This window comes from Pungitius pungitius, chromosome 21 (genome assembly GCF_949316345.1).
Source record: "Pungitius pungitius chromosome 21, fPunPun2.1, whole genome shotgun sequence".
In the NCBI taxonomy this organism is placed as follows: domain Eukaryota; kingdom Metazoa; phylum Chordata; class Actinopteri; order Perciformes; family Gasterosteidae; genus Pungitius; species Pungitius pungitius.
The window spans coordinates 9,521,497-9,547,008 of NC_084920.1; the positions used below are offsets into that span (position 1 = coordinate 9,521,497).

Sequence of the window (25,512 nt, forward strand, 5' to 3'; positions counted from 1 at the left end):
CGGTGAAAATGCTCAACTAGCCGCAGTTGGTGACAGAAGAGGTAGTAGTAGAAGAAGAAGAAGGGACATTATTGAAACCGTCGAAGAAGAATCGAAGCAGCATGGACCATGGCAGGAAATATCCACAACACCACGGCTCCGATAAGTAGCTCTTTGTCCAAACTACAGGCGCTAAATGGATTGTTTGCGATATATAAAAAACAAGGGCCGACATCCGCAGACGTGTTAAATACACTCAAAGAAGTTTTACTCAAAGGTAATTCGACAGGCATAGGAATGGGTCCAATGTAGTTAGTTGAAGCTAACGGGAAGATGTTAACGTTAACTATTTTCAGAAGCCGGAGTGAAAAACCCAAACCCGCGAAAGAGGAAGAAGCCGAGCCTGAAGATGGGGCACGGAGGGACGCTGGACAGTACGGCCAGCGGGGTGCTGGGTGAGCTGCAGGGACAATGGCTACTGGCGATGTACCGATGGCTTATCTCTTTAGCATGGGTTCGCTTAATAAACGCCTGGATAACCCTATAGGCTGCAGTTCATTAATGAGAATAAGGAGGCAAGCATGCGCACCAAAGCCGCAAGGCAGGTCAAATAATGTGTAATAACGTATATCACTCAATTTGTGTAACTTAATATTGCTTAAGTCTTTCCCTCCAGAAACATTTATTTCGAGCTATAAATAATAGATTGAATTCAATTGATTGAAAATAATTTCCCGAAATGTCAAGAATGCAACTGGTAGATAAAAAAATCATTATATTTAAAGTAGTCTAGTATAAGTGCTCTGCAGACAAACATGGCAATACTGAGCAAAGAACTTCTGAATCATCCCCAACTGGATTAACCTTTTACATATGCCTCTACATCCCTCTTTCAGTCAATTGACAAAAGATATTTGGCAATGAGTTCTAACAATTAACTGATTCCATTTTCTCAATAGTTGCTTGTTTTATTTAGTCTCCCAACACATGTAAAATAAAATGGACTTTTCAGCAATATCAAGAACTGGCTAAGAGGCTAAAATAGAACATTAGAAAGAGCACATTTGTGGGTCACACATGTTAGGTAAATATCTCAATTTTACTTCCTATATGACACAGTCTTTCCCTTGTTGGATTATCAGTACAATGACTATCTTCAATCAACCTATAGGTAGCAAATGGAGATGCTGGGGATTGAACCCAGGACCTCATACATGCGAAGCACGCGCTCTACCACTGAGCTACATCCCCTGGAAAAAATTGCTAAACGTACAAGTAACTAGTTACATTTTCAGAACAATTGCTTGTTTTTGTGTAAGACTGTCCTTTTAGTTTTTGGATTCATTAAAGACCAAGGACTCTGCAGGGCTCAACAGTAACGATTTCATTTGGTTACCTGGCAGGCAAATGTTGTTAGGTGCACTAACCCACATGCACACAAAAAATGGTCAAATATCCCACTGCTTTTTTTCCTTGTTTATCCGCCCCTACTGTGGACCCCTGCTCTGCGTACTGGTGATCTATATTTGTGACGCTATGTTGGCATGCCTGTCGAGCAAACGCAAATCCATGGATTAAGCAATTATGCAAATAAGGATGATTAATTGCAGTCCGACCTCAATAATCAAAGTTGGGTTTTTGGGTGGTTTGCCCCCCAACACTGACGCAACACCACCTCTCTGAGGTGCTAGCAAAGCTTTGCTAACACAGGCTTCTTTTTTTTCAGTTGTTGGTGTTGGTAATGGCACAAAGATGCTCAGTACAATGTTGGCTGGTTCTAAGGTGAGTTTATTTGCACTTATGTGTATACACACAGTAAAGCCAATTAATACAATGTTCGACTAGTGAAGTCTGTATACTAAAGAAGCTGCGATTTGTGAATCTGAAGATTCAATTGACACAACTATAATGCCGAAATAGTTGGTGAACAGCTACAACGTGACAATGTTACTATCTGAAATGTAGTTTGTCCATTTGAAATAGGTACAACTCTCCAAAAAGACTCAAAAATGTTAAAAGCAAAAGGAATAAACTTTAGGGAGAGCAACAGAAGAGGGATCCATCTCCCGGAATGACGTAATGTGTGATGACATTTTTTGAAAGAATGGTGGAGGCAGCTCCAGATACCACCCCCCCTCCATCCCCCCAGGGTTATTTTGCATTGACTTTATAAATTTCATCCCCAAATTTTCTTTGTGTAAAATCTAGTCTTTAAAATCTCTAAGCTCCAGGGTTCTCTAAGGGCGGTGCATATGTGTTATAGTTTAAAGATTGTTGTGTTTAAAAATGAGCAGCATAAATATTTTCAGATTTCCAAAGTTCCATGTCATTGGTCCTTAATACACAGAGACAACAAATAGATTAGTAGCGTTTGTTTTTCAGAAATACGTGGCCGTGGGTGAACTGGGGAAAGCGACAGACAACCTGGATGCCTCTGGCAGTGTGGTTCTGGAGAAAGACTTTGGTAAACATAGAAGTCACATTTGGCCTTACTTTATGCAGTTTTTTGCAGTTTTTCTTTGTTTCAATTTAACAGGGAGATGTTTCTGTGATAATTTTTTTTCACCCACAGAACACATTACCAGCTTGGACATCGAGGAGAAACTGAAAGCTTTCACAGGAGACATCATGCAAGTTCCTCCACTGTAAGTATAGCCTCTGATCCAAGGACACATAGTCATCACCAGGCCTCTGAATGGAGATCTAGTTTCTTTGTTGCCAACCTGGCTGCAAGTGAGCTGGGAGGGACAATTGCATGAGATTAAACTATTTGGTATTAGAGATCGAGATCTGATGGGGACTTGAGCTCAATTTCTTTAGTTGCCTAAAAAGATATTAGAGATTACACAAAAAAAATTGACTCTAAATCTAAACTGCAACTGTTTAATAGGACTAATCAGTGCAGATCACCCCAGCTGGAACTAGTGGAGCGTTGACTTTTCGTTTCAATAAGCACCCCTTTAGTTTCGGTGCATCTGAACTCTCGATCCGAGGACGTGTTGACAATCAAGCAGAATCCTTCAAATGATGCTTTGAATTACTTTTTCTTCCGTTTTTGTGAACTCCTGAGCACACTGCTATGATAAGAACACAACTTGTAAAAAATGAAGGAAAACCCATTTATTGCAACAGCGTGTAATCTTTTGGACCCCCACTAGATGGCTCTCTGAGGTCTAGTGGTGGAGAACTGTTGCATTAAACTTGCATTGTGCACTGCCGCTTCCCTTGTCCAGAAGATTTCCTACCAGTGGTAATTGGAACTCATGTATGCAAACTGGCTCAGGTGGCACATTTCATAGTGAGGGAGCGCTTCTGCATCACAGTGTCACTCTGTGATTTGGGATGGATGGTATCTCTATACTCTCTGCTGGGCATCTTCAGTATGGTGGGATTGATTGTCAGTCATTTCAGCTACTCTGCGCTGAAGAAAGACGGCCAGCGACTCTCCGTCCTGCTGATGAAAGGTCACAAGGTTGAGGCCAAACCCGCCAGACCGGTGACAGTGCACAACCTGAGCTTGCAGGAGTTCAAGCCTCCCCTCTTCACCCTGGGTCAGTGCGCCCTGCATGACACTGCATTTTTCTCTTCCACTGACTTTGTGGTGTTGGAAATGTACTTTTACCACCACTTCCTACTTAAGTGTAAAGATTTTTCCGATAACAGATATCGAGTGTGGCGGTGGATTTTACGTCAGAAGCTTGGTGGATGACCTAGGAAAAGGTGAGATTTACTCGTTCATCAACCAGCCCATCAGGAATCCACCCAGCTGACCTTTTTGAGAATAACGCGTTGCCTGTGTACCACAGCTCTGTCATCGTGCGCTCACGTGAAGGAACTGATCCGGACCAAGCAGGGTCAGTTCACCCTGGAGGAGCATGCCCTGCACGAGGAGCAGTGGACGCTGGAACACATCCTGCGCTCTCTGCAGCCCTGCTCGTAACCGAAAGCCTCCAGGAGCTAACACCTGAGGGGCCTCTGAACGGGACCACGCGACCACGCGACCACTAGCTGGGGCCGCTGTCGTTCTGTCGGTCGGTCTGTTGGCAGTCATGGGTCGCCTGCTGGGCTCTCCCAGCCCAGAGAACGTGCACATGATGCTTTGGAGCTGGATGGGGCCCAAGCTGCACAAGCTGCACTGGGGAATTCCACTCTTCCCTCCCTTTTCTCTCACCTGTTATTTAAATATTCAGATGATGTTCTGATAATACTGTCAACAGGCCCTCCTGTACACTTCCCTATTTGTGATGTACAGTTATAGACATTTCAGGAATCCTCTCCACCATATATAAAAATAAAGTATCCAGTAGGACAATGCCACAGTGAAGTAGTTTCTGCTTCCAGCAACAATTGTATTAAGTCTCTAAGATAAGCAGAATTTTTTTGTTTCACTGTCATCACTTCCTGCCCTGTGACGGGGACATTTAAGGGCCAGAATAGAGGTGTATACGTTTCATATTTAATATTTCTCTTTTCCTTGCTTTGACACCTTTTTATTTATATTTCCTTAAGCAGATAATTACTTCTAGTCATGGGGAGCGTCTTAAAGGGCCAGTGTGCAGGATGTAAATGCATCAAGAGGTGACCAACCACTTCAAATCATTAGGTCATACTGTGATACAAGTCCATATTGAAAATAATGTTCCAAAATTGTGACTCATTTTTTATAATTCTCCAGAATGAGCTTCTCATATATATATATATATATATATATATATATATATATATATATATATATATATATATCTCACCACATAAAGTTGAACCATTTGCATCTGAACATTATAAATTAAAGAAGGTTTTAGAGCAATACAATATATAATAGTTTATCAAAAGAGGGATTCAAATCTGGATTTGTTAATTTTGACTCCCAATGATTACTTTGAATTTTAATTTCCTCCCCAGGCTGACATGGATTAACATAATCCAGAGGTCCATTAAACAAATGGAGGAGTTCATATCTATTTTTTTATGTATTCGATTAATTTATTCTATTCCAAAGTGTGCGACAACCCTTGGCTAATGTTCAGCGTCGAGCAGGGGGACAGCGACAGGCGGGGTCTCCGGTTCTCTGACGGGGTCTCCGGGTGTCTGATGCTGTCTCCCGGTCTTTGACGGGGTCTCCGGGTGTCTGATGCTGTCTCCCGGTCTTTGACGGGGTCTCCGGGTGTCTGATACTGTCTCCCGGTCTTTGACGGGGTCTCCGGGTGTCTGATGCTGTCTCCCGGTCTTTGACGAGGTCTCCGGGTGTCTGATGGTGCCTCCGGGTCTCTGATGGTGTCTCCTGGTCTCTGACGGTCACTGCGAGGTTATCAATCGTTGTCCCGGACAGGAGCCCGACGCCGGACTAAGCCGGGCCGGATCAATGAGCTGCAATCATTGTCTCAGTCCAAATATTAGCCGCCCGCTCCCTTCTTTCATGTCTTCAAGGCCGCTCGTCGCCTTGTTTGCTCTCCCGACTCCACTTTTATCTCATTGGAGCCATTAGAAAGTTGGCAGTTGTAAACATCGAACCCATTGGATTCAAGTCGTGCTCGGGTCGATCGATCCGAACTCGCTCAGTTTCCTCCCAACGCCGAAGCGTCATTAATGACGTCACCACGTCATAAAGCAATAAATTAGAAACCGGCAGCATAACTCGCGCGGGGCCAACTCGTCCGTCCGTGGCGTAACCGCGTAACCGAGGAGCTGCCGGTTATCGTTTAACACGGAACGTGTGGCCCAGGGAGCCGTTAAAGCCATTTGCGTGCAGCAGTCGTTGGTGCAAGGATATCGGCCGATAGCCGCGGAGGATTTCACAGGAACTGTACACACATTCAAATAGTGAGTTAATCAACCTCCGTTAGGGAGGAGAATTAGTGAACTCGTATTACATTGTTTCAGATAACACTGAACTGTTTGATTATGCAAAGCAGCATCGAGCGCAACGTTTAAGCTCCATTCGGGGCCATAACCATTGGCACGTGTCATTTGGACTGGAGCCTTTTTCTTGACTTCAATTTAAGGTCAGTGAAGGTTTAGACTCAGGGCCCGATGTCCGATGATCAGTGGAAGCACAATTACTCACAAAACGCATCCATGTTCTGTAAAGATCAATAAAATCGGCATGCCATTTAAAGAGAATAGTGTATTATTACAATATGTGGCATATTCGGATTTTTCTCATCACCTGTCATGAAAAAGTAGGTTGTATTATTCCGATTTCCTTTTATCGCTTCCGGCCAAAGTTCACTTAACTACAGTTACGGATAGTTTGCAGATTAAGATCGGTAACATGATAATTTCATGAAATGGGTGCATTGTTACAAAACTAACTGTTCCAACCACTTCATCCAAACCAGCTGCTGTTCACAGAGGAACAAATAATGGATACAATTAAAAGTCATTTGTATTAGCCAATTTGTAATACTTTCTTAGAGTTGAGATACATTTTCTGTAAAATATAGAAATTGCTTTTTATATTAATGAAGGATCTTCACCTCCATCAATGACTATTACAGAAGCACAGTATGAACCTCCTTAAAGCAGACTGAGATGGGCGTGATAGACATTCACATGCAGATCTAGAAATGAATAACATTAAAACCAGAACTTCACGAGGACGATCTCGCCTTCATGTACTTCACTTATTCACCTTTTTAGTATTGCAACTGGGGAGAAATATGTTTCCATTACTGATAACTTAACTCAGTGTTGTTTTTAATGTGTGTTTTAAGTAAAGTAATTTCTGTTTGTCCTAAACTCTTCCGGCATATGGCGCTCTGTTAGAGAGATTAAAGTATCAAAGCATTCCATAAAAAAAACCTTTTTGCTTTACAAAACACACGCGCGCGTGAACATATTACCAAGTGATCGGCTGCACTGATCTGAATCCTATCGAAGACAATCATCTGTGATCATTCTAAGCCAATCAGAAACGACCTCTATAGCCACCTGCAGGAAGTTTGTCGTCCGCTTATCTCCTCCCTTCTCCGCCTGCAGCCAGATAACAGCCTCAACAGTTGGAACGAGAGCCGGGCAGGTCCATGGACACCACCACAGCGTGACTCTCTCTGTGCCGCGCTCCGGGTGACCAGTGCTGAGCAAGTGCTTTTTACTGTCCGAAGAAGGCATTTTTGAGGCACCATTGGTTAAAAGAGGAACGCTGTAGGGAGAGAAAGGGGGAGAAACGACGCGGCTTTCCGATAACTCCGCTCCATCGGTGGCCAAACGGCACCATGAGTGTCCCGCTTTACGCGCCGACTCCCATCCAGCCGGCTCACCCGACACCCTTCTACATCGAGGACATCCTGGGGAGGACCGCCACCACCTCGTCGCCCTCCTCGTCCGCCTCCTCCTGCTGCTCAACCCCGATCGTTCCCACGCCGACCCTCCCGTCCCACAACTCCTCCTTCACGAGCCTCGTCTCGTCGTACAGGACGCCGATTTACGAGCCCACGCCAATCCACCCGGCGCTCTCTCATCACGCCGCAGCCGCCGCCGCGCTAAGCGCGACGTACGCCTCGGCCGGGGCTTTCGCCGGGTCCATCTACCCGTTCCACCACCAGCACCACCGCTCCATGGGGGAGTACGCACACGCGCTGCTGAGGCACGACCCTCTCGGTGAGTTGGAGGTCCGGAGTCACGGTTTGGGACCACTCACCGTGGGTGTAACTCGCAGCACCATGCATGTTTGGGTGAAGTCGGTATCTTTAGTGCTTCTGGAGTGCACGTTTCATAAAAATAAAAAAAACGGTTTTCAGATTATCAATATAGGTGTGCATGTTTCATGGCTTATTGTAGGCCTACATGATATGAATTGCTGTTTGCTTCTGTGAGAAATGCAACAATTTAGCCAATAACATAGTCGAACGCGCTCGGCTGATGTGGCACCATAGATACTTTACTCTGACAACGTTTGCGTCCTCAAATGCTTCGTTTCAGTGCCAACGAAACCCATTTTTTTGCATGAGTATATCACGCTTGGCCGTGCATGCGTGTCGAACTCCAGGCAGTCTGCATAGTCCAATCCGCTATACAAGAGCAGAAGAAAGATTTGCTTACGCCGATGAGCCACAATGCATACGAGTCACGTTGTTATTGTGACAGACGTGTTTAAATGGGGGGGGGGGGGATCGGGTGGCGCACGGCAACCTTGACTCCTTTTCCTGACTCCCATTGTTCTGAACATCAAGGGGAGCAAATCGGTCAGTGACTGGAGCCTCTAAATCACTTATTATTATTATTTCACGTGCATCGTGGGTGCGTGTTTATCTACGTCTTAGCACCCAAAACACCCGACAAGGAAGCAAAGTATTTTTGATTTCTCTGTACCCATGCCTATGCCTTCATAATTGGAGGACGTGTGGGATTGAAGTGCACCATGTGAGCACCTTAAAACAATCAGGGCTCGTGTCGGCCCGAGATTTGCTGACTGGTGTCCATGGAGACGTCGTAGAGTTTCGCATGGGGCGTCCCGGTGTGACTGGCCGGGTTTGGACTCCTTTTTGAATCTAGTCGAGCCGGGGCCCGTCTGACTAGCAGCGGGCCTCTTTGTCCGTGCAGAGCGGAAGCTCAGAAGAGTAAATCTGCTCTCAGAAGCTGTTGAATGTTTTCCTGTCCCCCCCCCCCCCCCTTCCCCCCTCCCCCGGCCAGCCGCTTCCTCGGGAGCTCACTGCGCGCTGCTGATTATTTTATCGACATCCTCAATACAGACGCATTCAGGAAACACTCGGCCTCTGATAGCCCGGGTCCGTTCTGCGCATATTGTTGCACTTCCTCTGGTGGCCCCCGCGAGGATGTGGCTGACTTTCTTTGGTTGCGGGTGAAGAGAAGGGGAGCCCAAAGCAAACGGGGGCCCATGAGGAGGAGGAGGAGGGGGGGGGGGGGCAATGACACGGCTGAAGGAGAGAAAAGTCAAAGTCTGGAAAATGTTATAAGACACCTGTCAAAAACACCACAAAACAACCATCTTCAAATAGACTAGAATGGATGAGGCCGCATGTGTGGGGTGTCCTCTGATTATAACGCTATGAATAACGTGCTAGTAGTGTCACTAAGTAGTTTGACTACACAAGGGCCATAAATGTGTCCTTCCATTAAGCTGCAGATTGCAAAGATGAGACTGAGAATTGGTTTCTTCAGCTTGAGTTGAATCCTTCTCGTGGTATTTAGTTACATTACATGTCATTTAGCTGACGCTTTTATCCAAAGCGACTTACATTGCATTATAACCCTTACATTACATTTTTGCCTGGGGAGCAATTAGGGGTTAGGTGTCTTGCTCAGGGACACTTCGACATGGCACATGGGGCAGCTGGGATTTCAACCACCAACCTTGCGGCCCCCAGCGCACTGTGCTACTCCATGCGCCACCATCGCCCAGCCCAGTTGATGTGTGTGTGTGTGTGTGTGTGTGTGTGTTGCGTGTCTCGTGGGGACTGAATTAGCTAACTTCCTCAGGAGAAGAGCATTGAGACGTTTGCACCTCAACAGATTTTTGCGGTGACACGATGCCATCGCCTCTAATCGCACCGCGGAGCAGGAAGCACGTGAAGCGGATATTTGGCCATAGTTTTCACTCTGTCACGACCTTCCTCAAAAAGAAAAGAAAAGAAACAGCAGCGTGGTGGCTGCACTATTGTTTGTTCCAGGCCATTAAGAGGAGAGGAAACCAGGCGAGACAGCCCTGATTACCCGGGACACGTTTCTCTCACATCCATCTGATCAATAGTGACCAATATATGAAGCGACACCTAATATCTCTACCACGTTTATTAGACTGCTGCTGCTGTTTTCTCTTTAAATATTAGTAGTTATAATAATAATAATAATAGTAATAATGATAATAGTGGTGATATTGATGGCGATGGTGATAGTGATTACAGTGTAGATAACAGTCATATTAATACTTATTAACAATAATAATTTATAATAACAATAATGATATGAATTATTATTATTATTGTTGTATTAATAATCATACCTGCTAAATCCTCATGCTTGCTATTTGAAATGGACAGTGTACGTGTTATTAAATGACACGTGGCCGTCTCATCCTTCTCCAAAGGCAAGCCTCTGCTCTGGACTCCGTTCATACAGCGGCCCTTGCACAAGAGAAAGGGCGGCCAGGTCCGCTTCTCCAACGATCAGACCATCGAGCTGGAGAAGAAGTTCGAGACGCAGAAGTATCTCTCGCCCCCGGAGAGGAAGAGGCTGGCCAAGATGCTGCAGCTCAGCGAGAGACAGGTGGGTGAGAGAAAGAGAGAGAGAGATTAAACTATACCATTTAGATTTTTATGTTATTATTGTATTTTATTGTTGTAATGATTTTCAATGTGTCTCTTTCGATTTCTATAGCCTTTCATATTTTCTAGAATTTTATTTTACTTTTCATATATTTTTTAAATGTGTTACAAGCTTTTATTTAAGATGTCTCCTTGGGCACAAAAACGTGAACAAAAATCTTCCTCTTACTGAAATGGCTTCTGATTACACCTTCTCTTACTTTGGTGCACTGAGTGCATTCCACTTTTGTAATAAAGTATGACCGGAAACGTTCAAACATGTATGAACTATATCGCTGGCGTGTGTATCGAAACAGCTGCACATTATTTCTTCTTACACGATTATTGGATATCAGTATATATTGAATTTAATTTTAATCCCATTTCCTTTTGAGATTTTGTTATTTTAGGCTGCATTAAAACATCTGGCCGGGGGCAGCAGATTAAAAATGAGTCTAAATCGGTTTAATTTAAAGTACTGTTGATTGGTAGGCATTGTCCAATAAATAACAAAATAAATATTGATTGATGGAGCCTTGAGAAAACTCAAGGAAGATGGAGCCTGAAACATTTTAAATTTGTCTTTTAGGTCAAAACCTGGTTCCAAAATCGACGAGCGAAGTGGCGGAGGCTAAAACAGGTGAGGAGATTCAACTCATATAGCGTTAGAGCAGTTATAAATAAAATGAATTATTATTATTATTTGGATTAGAATATGGTCCCGGTGCCCCGGTATTAACGTGATAAATGGCCGCGATGCAGGCCCCTGGTTTCATAGAACGTTTCCATTATTTGCATTAGGAAAATCTCCCGGGGGGTAAGAGGGAGACGGACGAGGACGCCTCCGCCGCCGGGAGGAGCGCGACCGACCACCAGAGACAGACACCCCCGGCCTCTGAGGCGGCGCAGCAGCAGGGCCCCACGGAGCGGGACTCCGACGTGTCAGATGACACGGACCAGGAGCTGGACATCGAGGACGACGAAGATTTAACGTTGAACCCGTAGCGGAGACCCGCGCGGCTCCACACGGACACTGGGCCCGCTTTGACTTTTCGGAGCCCGAGGGTGGAGATCAGCGGAATCTTCTGACACTCGTGGGCACCTCGCGGTGAGTGTCTTCTTCGGCCAGAACGAAGGAGCCGTTGATAGACTTAAAACCTCCTGATGTAATATTCATCCGTATGGAGTGTGGATCCGGGTGTTTTATTCATACAGCCCTCACTCAAGACTCCTAGCACTCTGCTGTATTTGTGTTCATTGTTTGTGTGATATGTGGGTCCCTCTTTGGATGTTGTGTCTGATAATGTGCGCTCATGCTCATGCGTCCATGGGCCGTTGCCTAAAAATGTGGTATTACAATAAATAATGAATGCAGCGCAAATCACATTGTTGGGTGATGATATCCAATAAACCTTTTTACCATGTGTCACTTTTGGATGGAGATGGAAGCATTCTAATTTATTATTTTATATTTCTTAAAATTGCACGTGGGAAAAAATAAAAACAATGAATGATTTAACGATCTACAAAACGGCAAAAATGACATGAAGCATAATATGAATAAATATTAGAGCGAAAACAACAATTCACCTAATATCGCAGTGCTTGGAAATAATATTATAAATGTATGTAGATTAAACTGAATTGGTAGTAAATTCCACAAGAATTGTTAAAGGCTGGATGGATATTTAACCTTATAACAGTTTTGTATTTGATAAATACTCATGTGTTTATAGAGCACTGTATAATTACATTACGTTATAAGCATTCAAATTATAACAATAATCATAGCACATAACAACACAAACAGTTTATAATCATAAAATCAAGTTTCATAATATACTTAATTTCTGGTAGCTCCCCAACAATATGGTTGTAATACACTTTTTTTTTTCAATCCCTGATCAAGTTTTTGTTAAAACAAGATTATAATATATGACATCTGAAAATTATTAAGATTCTTTTGAAAAGCAGGACATAGATTCTAAAGTATTATTTAATTATGAAATGTTTTATAATGCATTATAACTATTGTCATAAAGCATTATGATTATTTTTTTTGTGCTTACAGCTATTATACCGTTCTAACAGCACATTTATATTCATTATAGATAAAAGCTTTATTTCCTAAATAAGAAGCAAAGAAATATGTGAAGATACTAGAAAACAAGATGATATTCATTGGGCCCCTGTGGTTTTATAATCCATGACAGTGTCATAATAATGACATATTTATGTGTAATCAGTATTTGAACTGATATTGTATCTGGTGAAGTCCAGTACTTTGGAATCATTTTTAAAGGGAAAGTTATGGAAGTTGCTTGATTTAGATAATCAACAATGGACATTATACTCCTGCAGGGATAATCTATACCCAGGAGAAATTGATTGGTGTAGTTTGGACAGGTAGCAATCTGTCTTTCAAGAAGATTAACCCTATACTTGGACCTGTGGCAGTATGCGTCCTAAAGAAATATTCATTTGTCGGTGTAACATTTTTGCTTAACTGGACAACACCATCTTTCCTGCTAGCACCACACTTCCGATTACAAGAACTAACAACACATGTAAGAGAACCTGAATGTGCTCTTCAGTAAGATGCTAATCCCCAAATAGCTTTACGGAAATTTACAATTAGTTTTCTGACCCAAGCTCATTTTTGTAGGAGAATAGAGGCTGCAAACACAAAGGTCCAACCATATCGATGCCAAACCATCCAGAGTCATCGCTCTCAGTTCTGCTGTTTCACCGAGGAATCAAAGTCAGCCACAGATTAGCAAACAGTTTAGTGCATGTCAATGGTCGTCCCATCACCACATTCAACTTCAAATAGCTTATCATTGAGTTCTCATGCAAACACTGTGGGAGTTTTTCAGTAAGTAGATTAGGTTAATGATTAAGTGAAGCCTCTGAACAGCAAAGACCACAGAAAGATAGCACAAGGCTGATTGTTTATACAATAAAATCACAGTACTTTTTAATACAACACGTGATTACAGATGCTTCAACGGACATCTTAGTATGACTGAATGTCATTTTGGGGATGAATTTGGAAATAATACCAAATAATCAAATTGTGATCCATCTTTTAAGGTTTAATGCTCATTGTCTTATAACATTGCTTATTACTAAGGTTCATTGGCCCCACACATACACTGCTTTTCCAAAACCCACATTGATCGCACTCTTTGTATTGTGTAATGGTTCACAAATTCTGCAGGGTAAAGTCAACATTTGGAGAAATAACCCACACAGTTGGTGGGGGAAATGTTCAGAAGACCGCTGTTTGATTCCAAAGTGCCTGTCTAATCGGGTCAATTAACACACACACACACACACACACACGCACACACACACACACACACACACACACACACACACACACACACACACACACACACACACACACACACACACACACACACACACACACACACACACACACACACACACACACACATTTATGTTTACATCACTGAGGAAGACATTACTCATTACATTGACTTACAATCACTTCCTGGAGATTTACCCTAATCACTTGTTGTAACATTACGGATCAGACATCGTTTCTCCTGATGACAAAAATTGTTGCAAAATGTGACAAAAAATCTGACTTACATGTAGAAGTCAACATGAATGAACATGAATAATTGCAGTACTCGTAAATCACAGGTTGTCTTACGGAAAATATTTGATCAATATGTCATACATGAACTCAAAGGCATTTTTTGTTTTGACAAATCAACAGTCTCAGTTGATGAAATAGTCCTTTAATAATAATAATCCTAATTGACTCTCCGTGGGCATAGTTTTCCTTCTGAGCAACACAAAAAAAGAGACAAAGACTGAAAACCTGTGCTAATGTTTTGCACTTTCTTGTTGTTAGTATCCCCCAAAACAACCTCCAACCAACAATGTCAGTCTGTGACAGACAGACAGACTTTGACACACTGCAAAACTATTGGCTCCTAATTCGTGCTGAAGACCTAAAAAATATATAAGTTTAATCATTTGAATTTGCTTAACACTCTAATTATTAACTCACCCAATGTGTTGTTGTCTTTTAGTGAAAGTGAACCTAACCAATTATACTGTATGTTTTTCACTATAAGACACTTTTCAGCTCCCAAAACATCAGGTGTCATCCATTGGGACAAAGTACTTTATTTGTCTGTAGGTGTTATCTTAAGTCAGCCTCTCTGAGCGGATGTAGTGACCAGGGATCACAGACTTTGTATCACCTCTTTAATAGGATGAAACTGTCATAAACAGGCAGGACAGTATCCCCACCGCCACTAACAATCTATCAGCGCTGTGTGTCTGTGTGTGTTCCCTTGAGGTACTGGTGGAAACAAGTTAATGTGTGCTTATATTTGAACGACTGTGGAATGTGTTGACTGTTGACCTTGGCCAAATGGAAGCCATTATCTCCCCTCGCTGAGACCCCCCTCCTCCACTGAACTGATAAATTAATGAGAGAAAACACAGCTTACATCGATACTACTGTCGCCAGCAGCCACAGGGACATGGGGAGGGAGGAAAGCAGAGGGAAGAGCCAAAGAGAGGGAGAGGTGGAGCAGAAGAAACACAGCTGGGCATTGAGAAACATGAAATACCTGAATATCTGAATGACAAAACAAGTTATTAAAAATATATTGTTCACTTTAGCATTACATTTTTAAATGCTTGCTAATTTAGAAGTGTTTACATGAATGATAGCAGTTGAAATGCACAGCTGTCTGCTGTCTGAGTTAACAGCGCTAACATGTGTTTACTTCTGTTAGCGCTGTCCTGTTAACAGCTAGCTAGCCATCATTCTACCAACATGCGATTCTTTCATTGGCCAACAATAGTATACTTACATTGTCATAACTAGGCATGCAAATTAAGACAGATGCAGATACAGTGACACAAACTGCACGTGCGCGCGCGCACACACACACACACAGGAAAGATCTTATTCATAATCTAAGTAGTTTCAAGTAAAGTAAATAATATAAACATCATAAAATATCTAAAAACACAGAATGGAAATTATATGAATTGATCTTTGAATATTGGTCATATCATTATAGAGCATAGGGATGATATACAATTCTATCTGGCACTATACCACAGAACTATCAGATGGTCAATTTAATGAGTTTAAATCGTTTTTTAATCGACCTACTGGTTCTGGACAAAAACAATTGATGATGACTTCACTTGGGCATGATCCTCTTCCCAAGAATGAACTGTTTTCAAGCAGCATCTTCAGAGGCCTATGTTGGAACACAACTGTTCATCACCCTGAATTAACCTTTATAGCTGATTCACAATTGGTCTTCACCTCAAACCCTGTCGGAATTATTAGATGGTTGTTCGTTTGAGTGTTTTGTATCCAAAAGAGAGAAAATCCCAATAACGTTAGAAATCTTTTTATATAAGACAGACACACACACATGTGCACGGGACTCGGCTCTTAAAACTACAGGTAACAGAGTCTCTCGCAGGGATTTAGTCATGTCTACACCTCTCAGTGCAGAGGAACTAGGAGTTAAATTGGCCATGTACTGATCTGTGTTGAAAGAGAACAAACAGTTGCTCATGTGCTCTGCTGGGCGGCAAACAAAACCAAACAGCTTTTGAGGACCTTTAAGGATGACAAATGTATGTTTGTGGGTGTACCATGGGAGAAAAAGTGAGCTGCGAACTCAGCTTCCACTATCATTAACCCACCATGGGGAGAGTAGGGTACCTGCACCAGGGAATTGATTTGTGTCCAGCTGTGTTTCATTGTGACTATTTTTCATTAGCTTTACATTTCTACACTTGCATATTTATTATCCAGTGCGTCCAGTCAGTAACAGACAATATACTTAGAGATTGCTCTCAATCATCACTGTCCACATATGATACATAATCAGACATCTGATTTGGACCTAAACTAAGTTAACTGTGAATACTTTTCCCTTTGGTTATTTGACCCTGACTGAAGGCATTTGGAACTTTTGGGAAACACAATATGAGGCCAAATAGGCTTTATGATTTAAGGTAATTGAACCAAGCTTCGTTAAATTACAATTTGTTTTCTTTTAAAGGGTCAAGTCATACCCACGTCAGCGGTGTATTTGTTTTACCATTCATTGGCAAACTAAAGATGTAGTTAACTGAATTCACTGCTTAGGTGATTGATGAATCGAAAAATCAATCAATTGTTCTTGACTAAATATTCTGTTAATAATTTAGGAATATGGAATATATCTAATATTCTTGGACTTTATTCATTTTATTCCATTTGAGTGTGGGGATGGGTGACGTTGAGACACACTGGGTACAACTTTAAGGTGAGGTTGTTCAATTAATAAAAAAAACTCTTTCACAGATAGCACGGAGAATGTTCTATTGGTTAACATGTTAAACACTTACATTTAGATTTAACATTTATATATAACATTTAGCATTTACATTTAACATTTACATTTACATTTACATTTAACATTTACATTTAGATTACATTTACATTTAGATTACATTTTTATATTATTTAACAACTTTGTGTTACTGCCAAAATTGTTGCATGTATTTACATGATTTATTTCTCTAAATGTTTGAAAAAGTGACATGTGAATATTGTCCTGCTTTTTTTATTCATATGATAATGCTAAATGTACCAAAACTGCACAGGATTTTAGAACGTGCAACATTTTACAAACGGCGCCCCATAGTTACCTGGGCCAGGGATATAACCACCAACCCTCTTATTGGAAGACGACCGCGCTCTCCAATCACACACAGTTGCCAGATGTATGTTTGTCCAGTAAGGTGCCTTTGATGCGTTGGGCAGGTTTTACCACCCTCTGCAGGAGTTCCCATACCAAACCGTGATGCAGTTGGATAGTATACTATTGATGGTGGAGCGTTATGTTAAATTCACATTTAGTTCAGGGTTTTAGACTGAGCCCAAATCTTAGACAAAATGTAAAGGGAAAAAAATTAGGGCTGCCTAAATAAATGCATTAATATTAGCGATTAATGTGGCTGAATTAATGCAACAAAATATTGCACGTTTGTTTACTTCTGCATCTGCGGGAGTTAGTTTACGGAATAAATGTTTGGCTGAGGAACGTTTTCCTCCATGTGACTCCATTTACAACTAATCTGGGCAGCTCCCATTTGTCCCAACAATACAAGTTCTATATGATCAGTGCTCTCTTTAGCATAGACAGAAGAAACAGTTAGTGCAGACATAGACTGGTCAAGTCAGAGAGAGCAAGGGGGCTTGGCACAAAGTTTAATGTATTTTCTAAAAACCAGACAGGTTAGTGGTAATCTGACGCTCTCTTATACGCTGGTGGAATTGTCCACTAAAACACACCCTGGTTAGGCAGTAATGTCGTCCACTGTGTAACAGAGCAAGCTGAGTGGACAGAATTTTGAGCCAGACATCAGGGTTCTAAACCAAGAAGTGAAACCACCGTGTGCTCCAAAGACAACAGTACTGTGCATGTCAGCAGGGCTCCAGCCCGTGGCAAACTTCTCCACATACACCATGTACATACTCCAAGGCACAAAGGCCCTCCGGCCTGGCAAAACCCAATATAAATGAAGCAGGTGCAGATGCAATTTTATGTAATAACTTCAGCTCAACCTATTCTTTAAAAATAATCCCAGAAATAAGGATATACAATGGAATACATGCATCCAAACAAGCATGTCCATTAATACAAAAAATCCTCTATTGACAAAGTAACTACTTTATTCTTTTTAAATTTGTATTGTTATTATATAATTTGCGTATCATCCCCTTTGCTTTTTCTTTATGAATTTTGGTTAAAATCCTCTCCTCATTAAACTTGAGCATTGAGTGTATCCGCCTGTCTTTGTTCAGCGCCCCATCTGGTGAGTCAACACTAAGGCCTGGAGTTGTCCCAGAAACCACTTACTGTGTGAGTGAAAAGGAGCCACATCGAGACATTAATCCCCAAAACAATAATCCAATAGATAATACGTGAGGGAGGCCATTTGAAGCAATGGAAAACCGGAGCGGGGGCGAGGGGCCCGGTAGAAGAGAGTCATTCCTCCGGCAGCTAAGGAGATATCACTCACCGATTCATGGGTGCACTCAGGTGTACTATTTGCTTTTCAATTAGGCCATATCCAAATGGAAGATAGGGAGGTTTTAAAAGTATTAACATGCTAGTTAAAAGAGTTCAGGATTTTCTGCCTCACCATCCAATTTAGATAGAGTCCATTTGAACGATTAGCTGCTCAAACAAGCCTCCCTGGCAGCGCACACGCACTGATAATAAATAGTTCTGGCCAAATGTCGCAAACATCCGACTGAATTAAGCTGCTATTAGGGTACAAGTGCCATTTTTGGAACAATGTAAAAGGATAATTTCAGAGGTAAGAGGGGTGATAATTAAAGTCTTAAGTTGGTTGTTTATTTACGGCAGTTATGTTGTCGTGTTATTTGTTACCTTAACCAAACCAATATGATTTGAATATTGTGATATGGGGCTGATATGACATGTGTTTATGAAACACATATATCCTGCAATGTTTCGCAGAAGAGTACATACACTCTACAAAATATTTGAATCCTTAGAGTTAATTTTCCGTTGTTGGACAAAAGTGTTGAAGTGCAGAGTGGAAATCACATTTGAAAAAAGATTTAACTCTTACAGAGTCAATTGTACGACAGAGCTGGAGTCATTATCCAGTGTCAAGTGTCAGATACATTTGCAACACTTGATAGGATTGAAATGTAACTGTACAGTGTCACACTTCTTGGTATCAGGCTTAACTCTGTGTATTATGGTGCATGGATTGGTGAGGGTGCACCAGGACCCACAGGGTTGTTGGTTCGAACCCTGGCTTACCCATGTTCCATGTCAACGTGTCCCTGAGCAATACATCTAACCCTGAATTGCACCCTGGTATAAAATGTAAACACCATGTGTTAAAAATGCAATGTAAGTTACTTTAGCTAAATGTCGTTGTATTTAACAATGAGTAGATTTATTTTTGACACTTATTCTGAGTTAAATTGTTAACACGTTGAGTGTTGATTTAACACTGACAAGATTGGGACAATATAAACACCAGCTTAGAGTTCAAATTGAATCTCACAGAGTCAGTTTAACTCTGTGAAATTTGCTGTGTGCGGTGCATCAGAACCAAAACTTCTCGCCACAGAAAAGGTTTTTTTTTCATCAGCAGTTGGTCTCATGAACCAAGTCCGAGTCCCCCATTGACCCAATGCTCTATCCATTCTCTTACCATGGAAACATATATACACCTTCCTGTTTTAATATACTTATCTTATCTGTTTATGTTGTTTACATTTTTGCTTGTATATTTTTAGCTTATATTTATATTTTTAGCTTTATCTTATTTTATTCTTATATTACAGCAATTCATCAAGTCAAATGTGTAATAAATGTGACATTCCATGGCTACTGATTCTGATTAAGCGTCTCGGTTGTTTTCTAAAAGTCTCCTTCTGGCTTCATCGGGTCTATGATGGATTTCAGCACATATTTTTTGACATAACATTTGCATAAGTTATTATTTGTTTTGTTTTTATTGGAGGTTTGGAATGTCAGTGGATCATAAGTGGGGCTTCACATTAAGGGTTAAATATTTGGGAGGAACCAAAAAAGGAGCCGTATTGTAAAGTAACGGTATAAAGAACATATGTGTTTTGCGTTTGCTTTCACTCAAAACGTATTTATCTGCTAAAGCCATAAAATAGTAGCCCAATGTATACAATTCAAGTCACATTGGGAGATCATGGAGTTTTTTGTTTGGGTTTCCATAATGTGTAAATACCAAGTATTCAGAATACATTGTCTTGTGTTGAACACAAGGAAATGCATCACTTCACGGATAAGTGAGAAACGCGAACTTCCTGTGGCGAGCAGTGCATACAGTTTGTATGAATTGTGCCTTGAAACCTTTTTTTAAGGTCATTGTGTCAAATTTCAGAGCCAAAACAAAACACAAGCAAAAAAGAAACTTGAATTTGAATGGATTGACTGGGCAACAGGTTGACTTGCATACGTTAACTCGCAGAGCTGTGGGGAAGTATTAGATGTCAAAGAACAAACATACAGTATATGTTTCATATATGTTTTAACCTCATTATCGGTTATTTTCTGTGTGAACGTACTGTATGTGCAGCGGCATGTGTTGTAGCGCAGCTCTTATCATCCCCTTACAAAGACAAACCTACCTAAATGATCCAGTTATGAGCCTTTATCGATCTGGTGCTGGTCCTTTTATGACATGCTCGTGTTGTTGTTCCCATCCCACACCATTGATTTTTACTGCTGTGTAAACAGCAGGCCCCCTTGTAAAAGTACCTCAGCAATGTGTTGGGCAGGCTCTGTGTGTGTGTGTGTGCGATGGGGAGTGGATTGATTGATAGGGTGATAATCCCAGATCGATTGGAGATAATGTTTCAGGGTGCTACTCTTTTTACTGATATGGGCCTTGGCCAGCAACTAAATAATGTTTGTTACCTTTTTCCTGCACCTGTTAGAAGGCCTTCATTCTGCTCTCATTGGTCAAATTAACTGGATGTCTTGTTGTTGTCGTTGTATTTCATTTGATCTTTAATAAAGAGAAACACTGATTGACACTCAGCATATTTCTCATCGTTGAATGTGAGCATGCACTTAACCCACTAAAAAAGTGAAATAAAATATACACAAAATTCAGCAGAAAAATATAAAACATATGTATTGCTCCTTTTTAATTGAAAATTGAAGTTGTTAATTTCTGTATTGTTTTGTCTAAATGGTTATGGTTATGTTTTTATGGTCTACAAACATATTGACACAGCGTGAAAGCCCCACATCATCACATGCACAACATGATGTGTGGCAGACCTCAGTTATTTCAGTGCAGGCCAATCCTGCATGTCCCATCGTTGTCATTCCCACCAATGTAGGAATGTAGCAATGTGGAATTCTGAGCGGTTCCGTCCAATACGTAGCTTGGTATGTTTCCCTTTGCCCTTGGCCATTAAGGCAATGGTGGCACATGGAGTAGAGCGTGTGTGCTGGGAGCCGCAAGGTCTGTGGTTTGAATCCTGGCTGCGCCATGTTGCAGTGTCCCTGAGCAAGACACCCAATCCCTGCCTGCTCGCTGGGCAAAATGTAAAAAACTATGCGTTAACAATGCAATGGAAGTCGCTTTGGATAAAAGTTTCAGCTAAATTACACATAAAAGAAGGGGAAGGTCAATGTCTTGCTTTAAACCAGGTTCTCAGAAGGGTCAATGATCAATTCAATAGGGTTTAAATACCGTGGCCAGTGAGTAGGGTGGACAGGTGAGTGTGATTGGGCTGACAAGCTTAATGTGTACAGAATAAACTGATTAGGTGGAGTGAGGGGGATGTGGAGCTGAACTGTCACAATAGCCTCTACTGGGATGGACAAACCACCGTCAGACATAACCACCATCAGATGTAACCATGTATAGCGCCATGTCATCAATACGCCGCTGGTTGTCGAGGTGGTGTCCAGTAAAAAATGTGGGCTTCACTGAAAACGTTTTGGAAGAGCCTGGTCTGATTAGAAGGGACGGAATCCATCCCACTTTGGATGGAGCAGAACTCATTTAAACAAATCTGACACAGTCTCTTAATGGACCTAATCCATAACCCAGAGTTCAGGCCAGGAAGCAATAATGCTAATAAAAAAGTAATGCTCTTATCTACATGGAAAAGTGGATTGGCTTGCTTTATGCAATTGTTTTTTAATTTTGTTTTAAGAAAACGTTAATCTTGGGTTTAAAAAAATTGCCCTTGTTAAAATGGGTTTGCATTAACGTCGTTAATAACGTGTTTAACTGACAGCACTAGTTAAAACCAATAATGCAACAGTAAAACCAAATAAAAGAGGAGGACTCTTAAATATTCAATCTCTGTCATCTAAAGCTATTTTAGTAAATTAATTCAATAACAAATATTGATCTACAGTATTTTTTCTTACTGAAACCTGGCTGTCAGATGAAGAATATGTCAGCTTAAATGAAGCAAGTCCTGTTGATGCTCATTTTTTTAATCTATTTTTTATTTGAGCCTTTCAATACCTCAACTTAAACTGGATCATAAGTCATTAGAAAGCCTGATTCTCAATCCTTCGCACCCAACCTCGAAGCAATACTTCAGGAGTGTCAAACGCGGGCCCGATATGGCCTCTGTGTAATTCTTTATACGGGGCCAACCATGGCGCATGGAGTAGAGAGGGTGCGCCAGGAACCGCAGGGTTGTTGGTTCAAAAACCAGCTGCTCGGTGTCCTGTGCTGACGTGTCCCTGAGCCAGACATCTAACCCCTAATTGCTCCTGTGCGCCCTTCCGGCAGCACACTGCTCCCACTGTGTGGGATAGGATAATGCAGAGAAGCAGTTTGTTCAGTACCTGTACTCTGAGCAATGTCAAAAAGTTAAATATTCAACTCCTCCAATGCACTAACTGGTGAGGCAGCAGAGACAGGATGATGGTGTTGAATGGGGAGCTGAAGTCCCCAAACACACTGACTTTGCTTCTTCCCTCAAGTCTTTGTGCTTTCCCTCACCAATGGATTCTATGGATGGTGGTTGTATCTGATGATGGTTATATACAGTATGATAGTGGTTGTTCCTGCAGTGGTCCTGCCGTACACCTGGCCAGTAACTGGCCGTACTCTACATCTTTTACGTTGTTCATTCTGTACACATGACATCCTTGAAATCCCTCCTTTGCAGTTCTCCCTAAGGTTTCTTCCCCTTTCTCTCCCCATCGTAGGGTTTTTCATTTTTTGGGGAGTTTTTTCTCTGCCATGTGAGGGTTTCGGCAGAGGGGAAATTGCATGTGTACATGCTGTAAAACCCTTTAAATTTGTAATTTACAATTTTGGGCTATACAATTGTATTGAATTGAATCAAATATAAGCAGCATCAGATATAAACACAATCAGATGTAACCACCATCAGTTGTAACCACCATCAGATTAACCACCATCAGTTGTAACCACCATCAGATTAACCACCATCAATTGTAACCACCATCAGTTGTAACCACCATCAGTTGTAACCACCATCAGATTAACCACCATCAGTTGTAACCACCATCAGTTGTAACCACCATCAGTTGTAACCACCATCAGATGTAACCACCATCAGATGTAACCACCATCAGATACATCCACCATCAGATGTAACCACCACCCACAGATGTCTGTGAGAAGCACAAGACTAGGAAAGAAGCAAAGTCAGTTACTTTATGATGACAGTAATTGTCAATCAAAAGATTCAATCAGAAGTTTTCTTTGACAACCTGTTACATCCATGTGTCACGATCTAGCGGTCCTCTTCTCCTGAGGCTTTCAAATTGGGACCCAAAATTCCCCAACTGTTTACTGTCTTGTTGGTTTGTTCCGTTTTGTGTCTGCCATCTGTTGTGCACGCCCACTTCCCCCTACTCACCTGTATCTGGTTACCCATCAAGCTGGTCTGTGTATCTACCCCTGATTTCCTTGTGTTCCTTGCAAAGTCTTGTGTATGTTACCATCACATTCTGAGTGTTAGGCTGATCTCCAGTTTTGCCTCGTGTTGAAGACCCCTTGTTTGTTCTAGACCTCGCTGCCTCCTGCCTGATCCTTGTCGGTACCTTTGCCCATCTACCTGGCAGAGGTGTGGACTCGAGTCATGTGACTTGGACTCGAGTCAGACTCGAGTCATGAATTTGATGACTTGAGACTCGACTCGACAAAACGTACAAAGACTTGCAACTCGACTTGGACTTGAATACCGATGACTCGTGACTTGACTTGGACTCGAGCCTTTTGACTCGAGAAGACTTGCTACTTCCCATGAAAACTGGGGGAAATCATTTTCACACCACCGCGCCGCTCTGTTTATCTGCATCTGTCAAAAAAATGTGCGCCACCTGTATGCAGAGAGCGCTGCCTGCACGACTTCCAATCACTGCAGTCCATTTTACCGTATCAACGAGACAGCTCGTTCATGCTTACAAAAATCGGGATTTTTGAACCCGGATTCAGACTCCGATGGAAATCCTCGCCAACATTATGTCAACGTCCGTTTTAAAGTAGTGTAATGAGCTGAGTTAAAGTTATTAGTTAATCAGTTATGCAGATGTTGCATGTGTTCACGTTATGCTCTGTTACCAGCTGTAGTTACGCGAGACAACCCGAGTTTTGCGGAAGTGTTCGTTCGGCGTGGTGACGGCCAACAGTGACCGAAGTTGAGTTGTTTTATATAAATAAATGCAGCGGAGTTGCAAGCCAGTCATCGCCTCCTTATTTACGCTGCAGCATTGGGGTGAGCGTTGCAGTACTATAACACAGTCACAGTCGATCTGTGGGGATACGGGACAGGGTCACAAGGGGGAGCCACAGTAATTCAGGAGGTAGCTGGTGGGACTCTTGTTCTCTCTTCTGTGGTCTAATCAGATTGATGCAGGGCAGCTGGGAGGAGTGCACTCATCGCTGGCAGCTGCTGCAAGTCTTCAGGGAGCAGTTAAAGAGGGACATCTTTCAGAGGATCGGCGCCGAGGGATTGCCGAGTACAGCCTTCCAGACTCGCGTTTTCCTGGGTCCGGAGACCGCAGTGGCTTCCATTCCTACGTCACGAGGGAGACACGGGACGCCGCCGACGACGGCGGTGCATTGCCGGAAGGCCTGAGTATTTGAGTTGTTTTCGAGAGACATTCAGTTCTACGTTCGGTGCGGAGGATTGCCGGAAGGCCAGAGTATTTCAGTTGTCGTTTGGAAAGAGAGACAATAAATACGCATTTTGTGTTTATACTTTACCTGGTTCCGGCGTTTGCTTTTGGATCCCTCTCACGAGCCGTGACAGAATCCCTCGGCCAGACAACATGGATCCAGCAAACCCGGCATCCGTGCAGGAGGCTCTCAGCGCCCAGGGAGCGATGGTGGGGAGGCACGAGCAGATGCTGGTGCTGATGATGGAGGCTGAATCGACGGATGGACCGGCCAGGGACGTCGGGGGCTGCGGCATCGGGAGGTCCGGATCTTCCAGGGAGAGAGGAGGACCAGGGTCCGACCAACGCCGCCAACGACCGGGAGCCGCGGGTTCCGCTGCCAGAACCGTATGCAGGGGAAGCCGAGGGGTGCGGCCGCTTCTTACTGAACTGCGAGCTCGTGTTCGACCTGCAGCCCCGCAGTTATACCACCGACAGAGCCAAGATAGCCTTTTGTATAAATTTGCTTCGGGGAAGGGCGGCCCAGTGGGCGACCGCGTTGTGGGGGGGTC

The 25,512-nt window shown here is 42.4% G+C and overlaps 2 protein-coding genes and 1 non-coding gene across 3 annotated transcripts; 2 read left to right on the forward strand and 1 right to left on the reverse strand.

The window, feature by feature from the left end:
- The first annotated feature begins 18 nt into the window (after positions 1-18).
- On the forward strand, positions 19-4,686 carry trub1 (TruB pseudouridine (psi) synthase family member 1). The gene is made up of 8 exons (XM_037464609.2): positions 19-256; positions 336-434; positions 1,706-1,761; positions 2,362-2,443; positions 2,552-2,624; positions 3,391-3,530; positions 3,643-3,699; positions 3,786-4,686. The coding sequence occupies exons 1-8, from the start codon at positions 109-111 to the stop codon at positions 3,917-3,919; spliced, it is 789 nt and encodes a 262-aa protein (XP_037320506.1). The 5' UTR covers positions 19-108; the 3' UTR covers positions 3,920-4,686.
- On the reverse strand, positions 1,159-1,230 carry trnaa-ugc (transfer RNA alanine (anticodon UGC)). Its single transcript has one exon. It is a non-coding gene; the product is annotated as a tRNA-Ala (tRNA).
- A 1,883-nt stretch (positions 4,687-6,569) lies between the features above and the next one.
- On the forward strand, positions 6,570-11,792 carry hhex (hematopoietically expressed homeobox). Its single transcript, XM_037464608.2, has 4 exons — positions 6,570-7,578; positions 10,025-10,203; positions 10,831-10,881; positions 11,043-11,792. Exons 1-4 carry the CDS (start codon positions 7,194-7,196, stop codon positions 11,244-11,246), a joined length of 819 nt encoding a protein of 272 aa, XP_037320505.2. The 5' UTR covers positions 6,570-7,193; the 3' UTR covers positions 11,247-11,792.
- Positions 11,793-25,512: the final 13,720 nt, after the last annotated feature.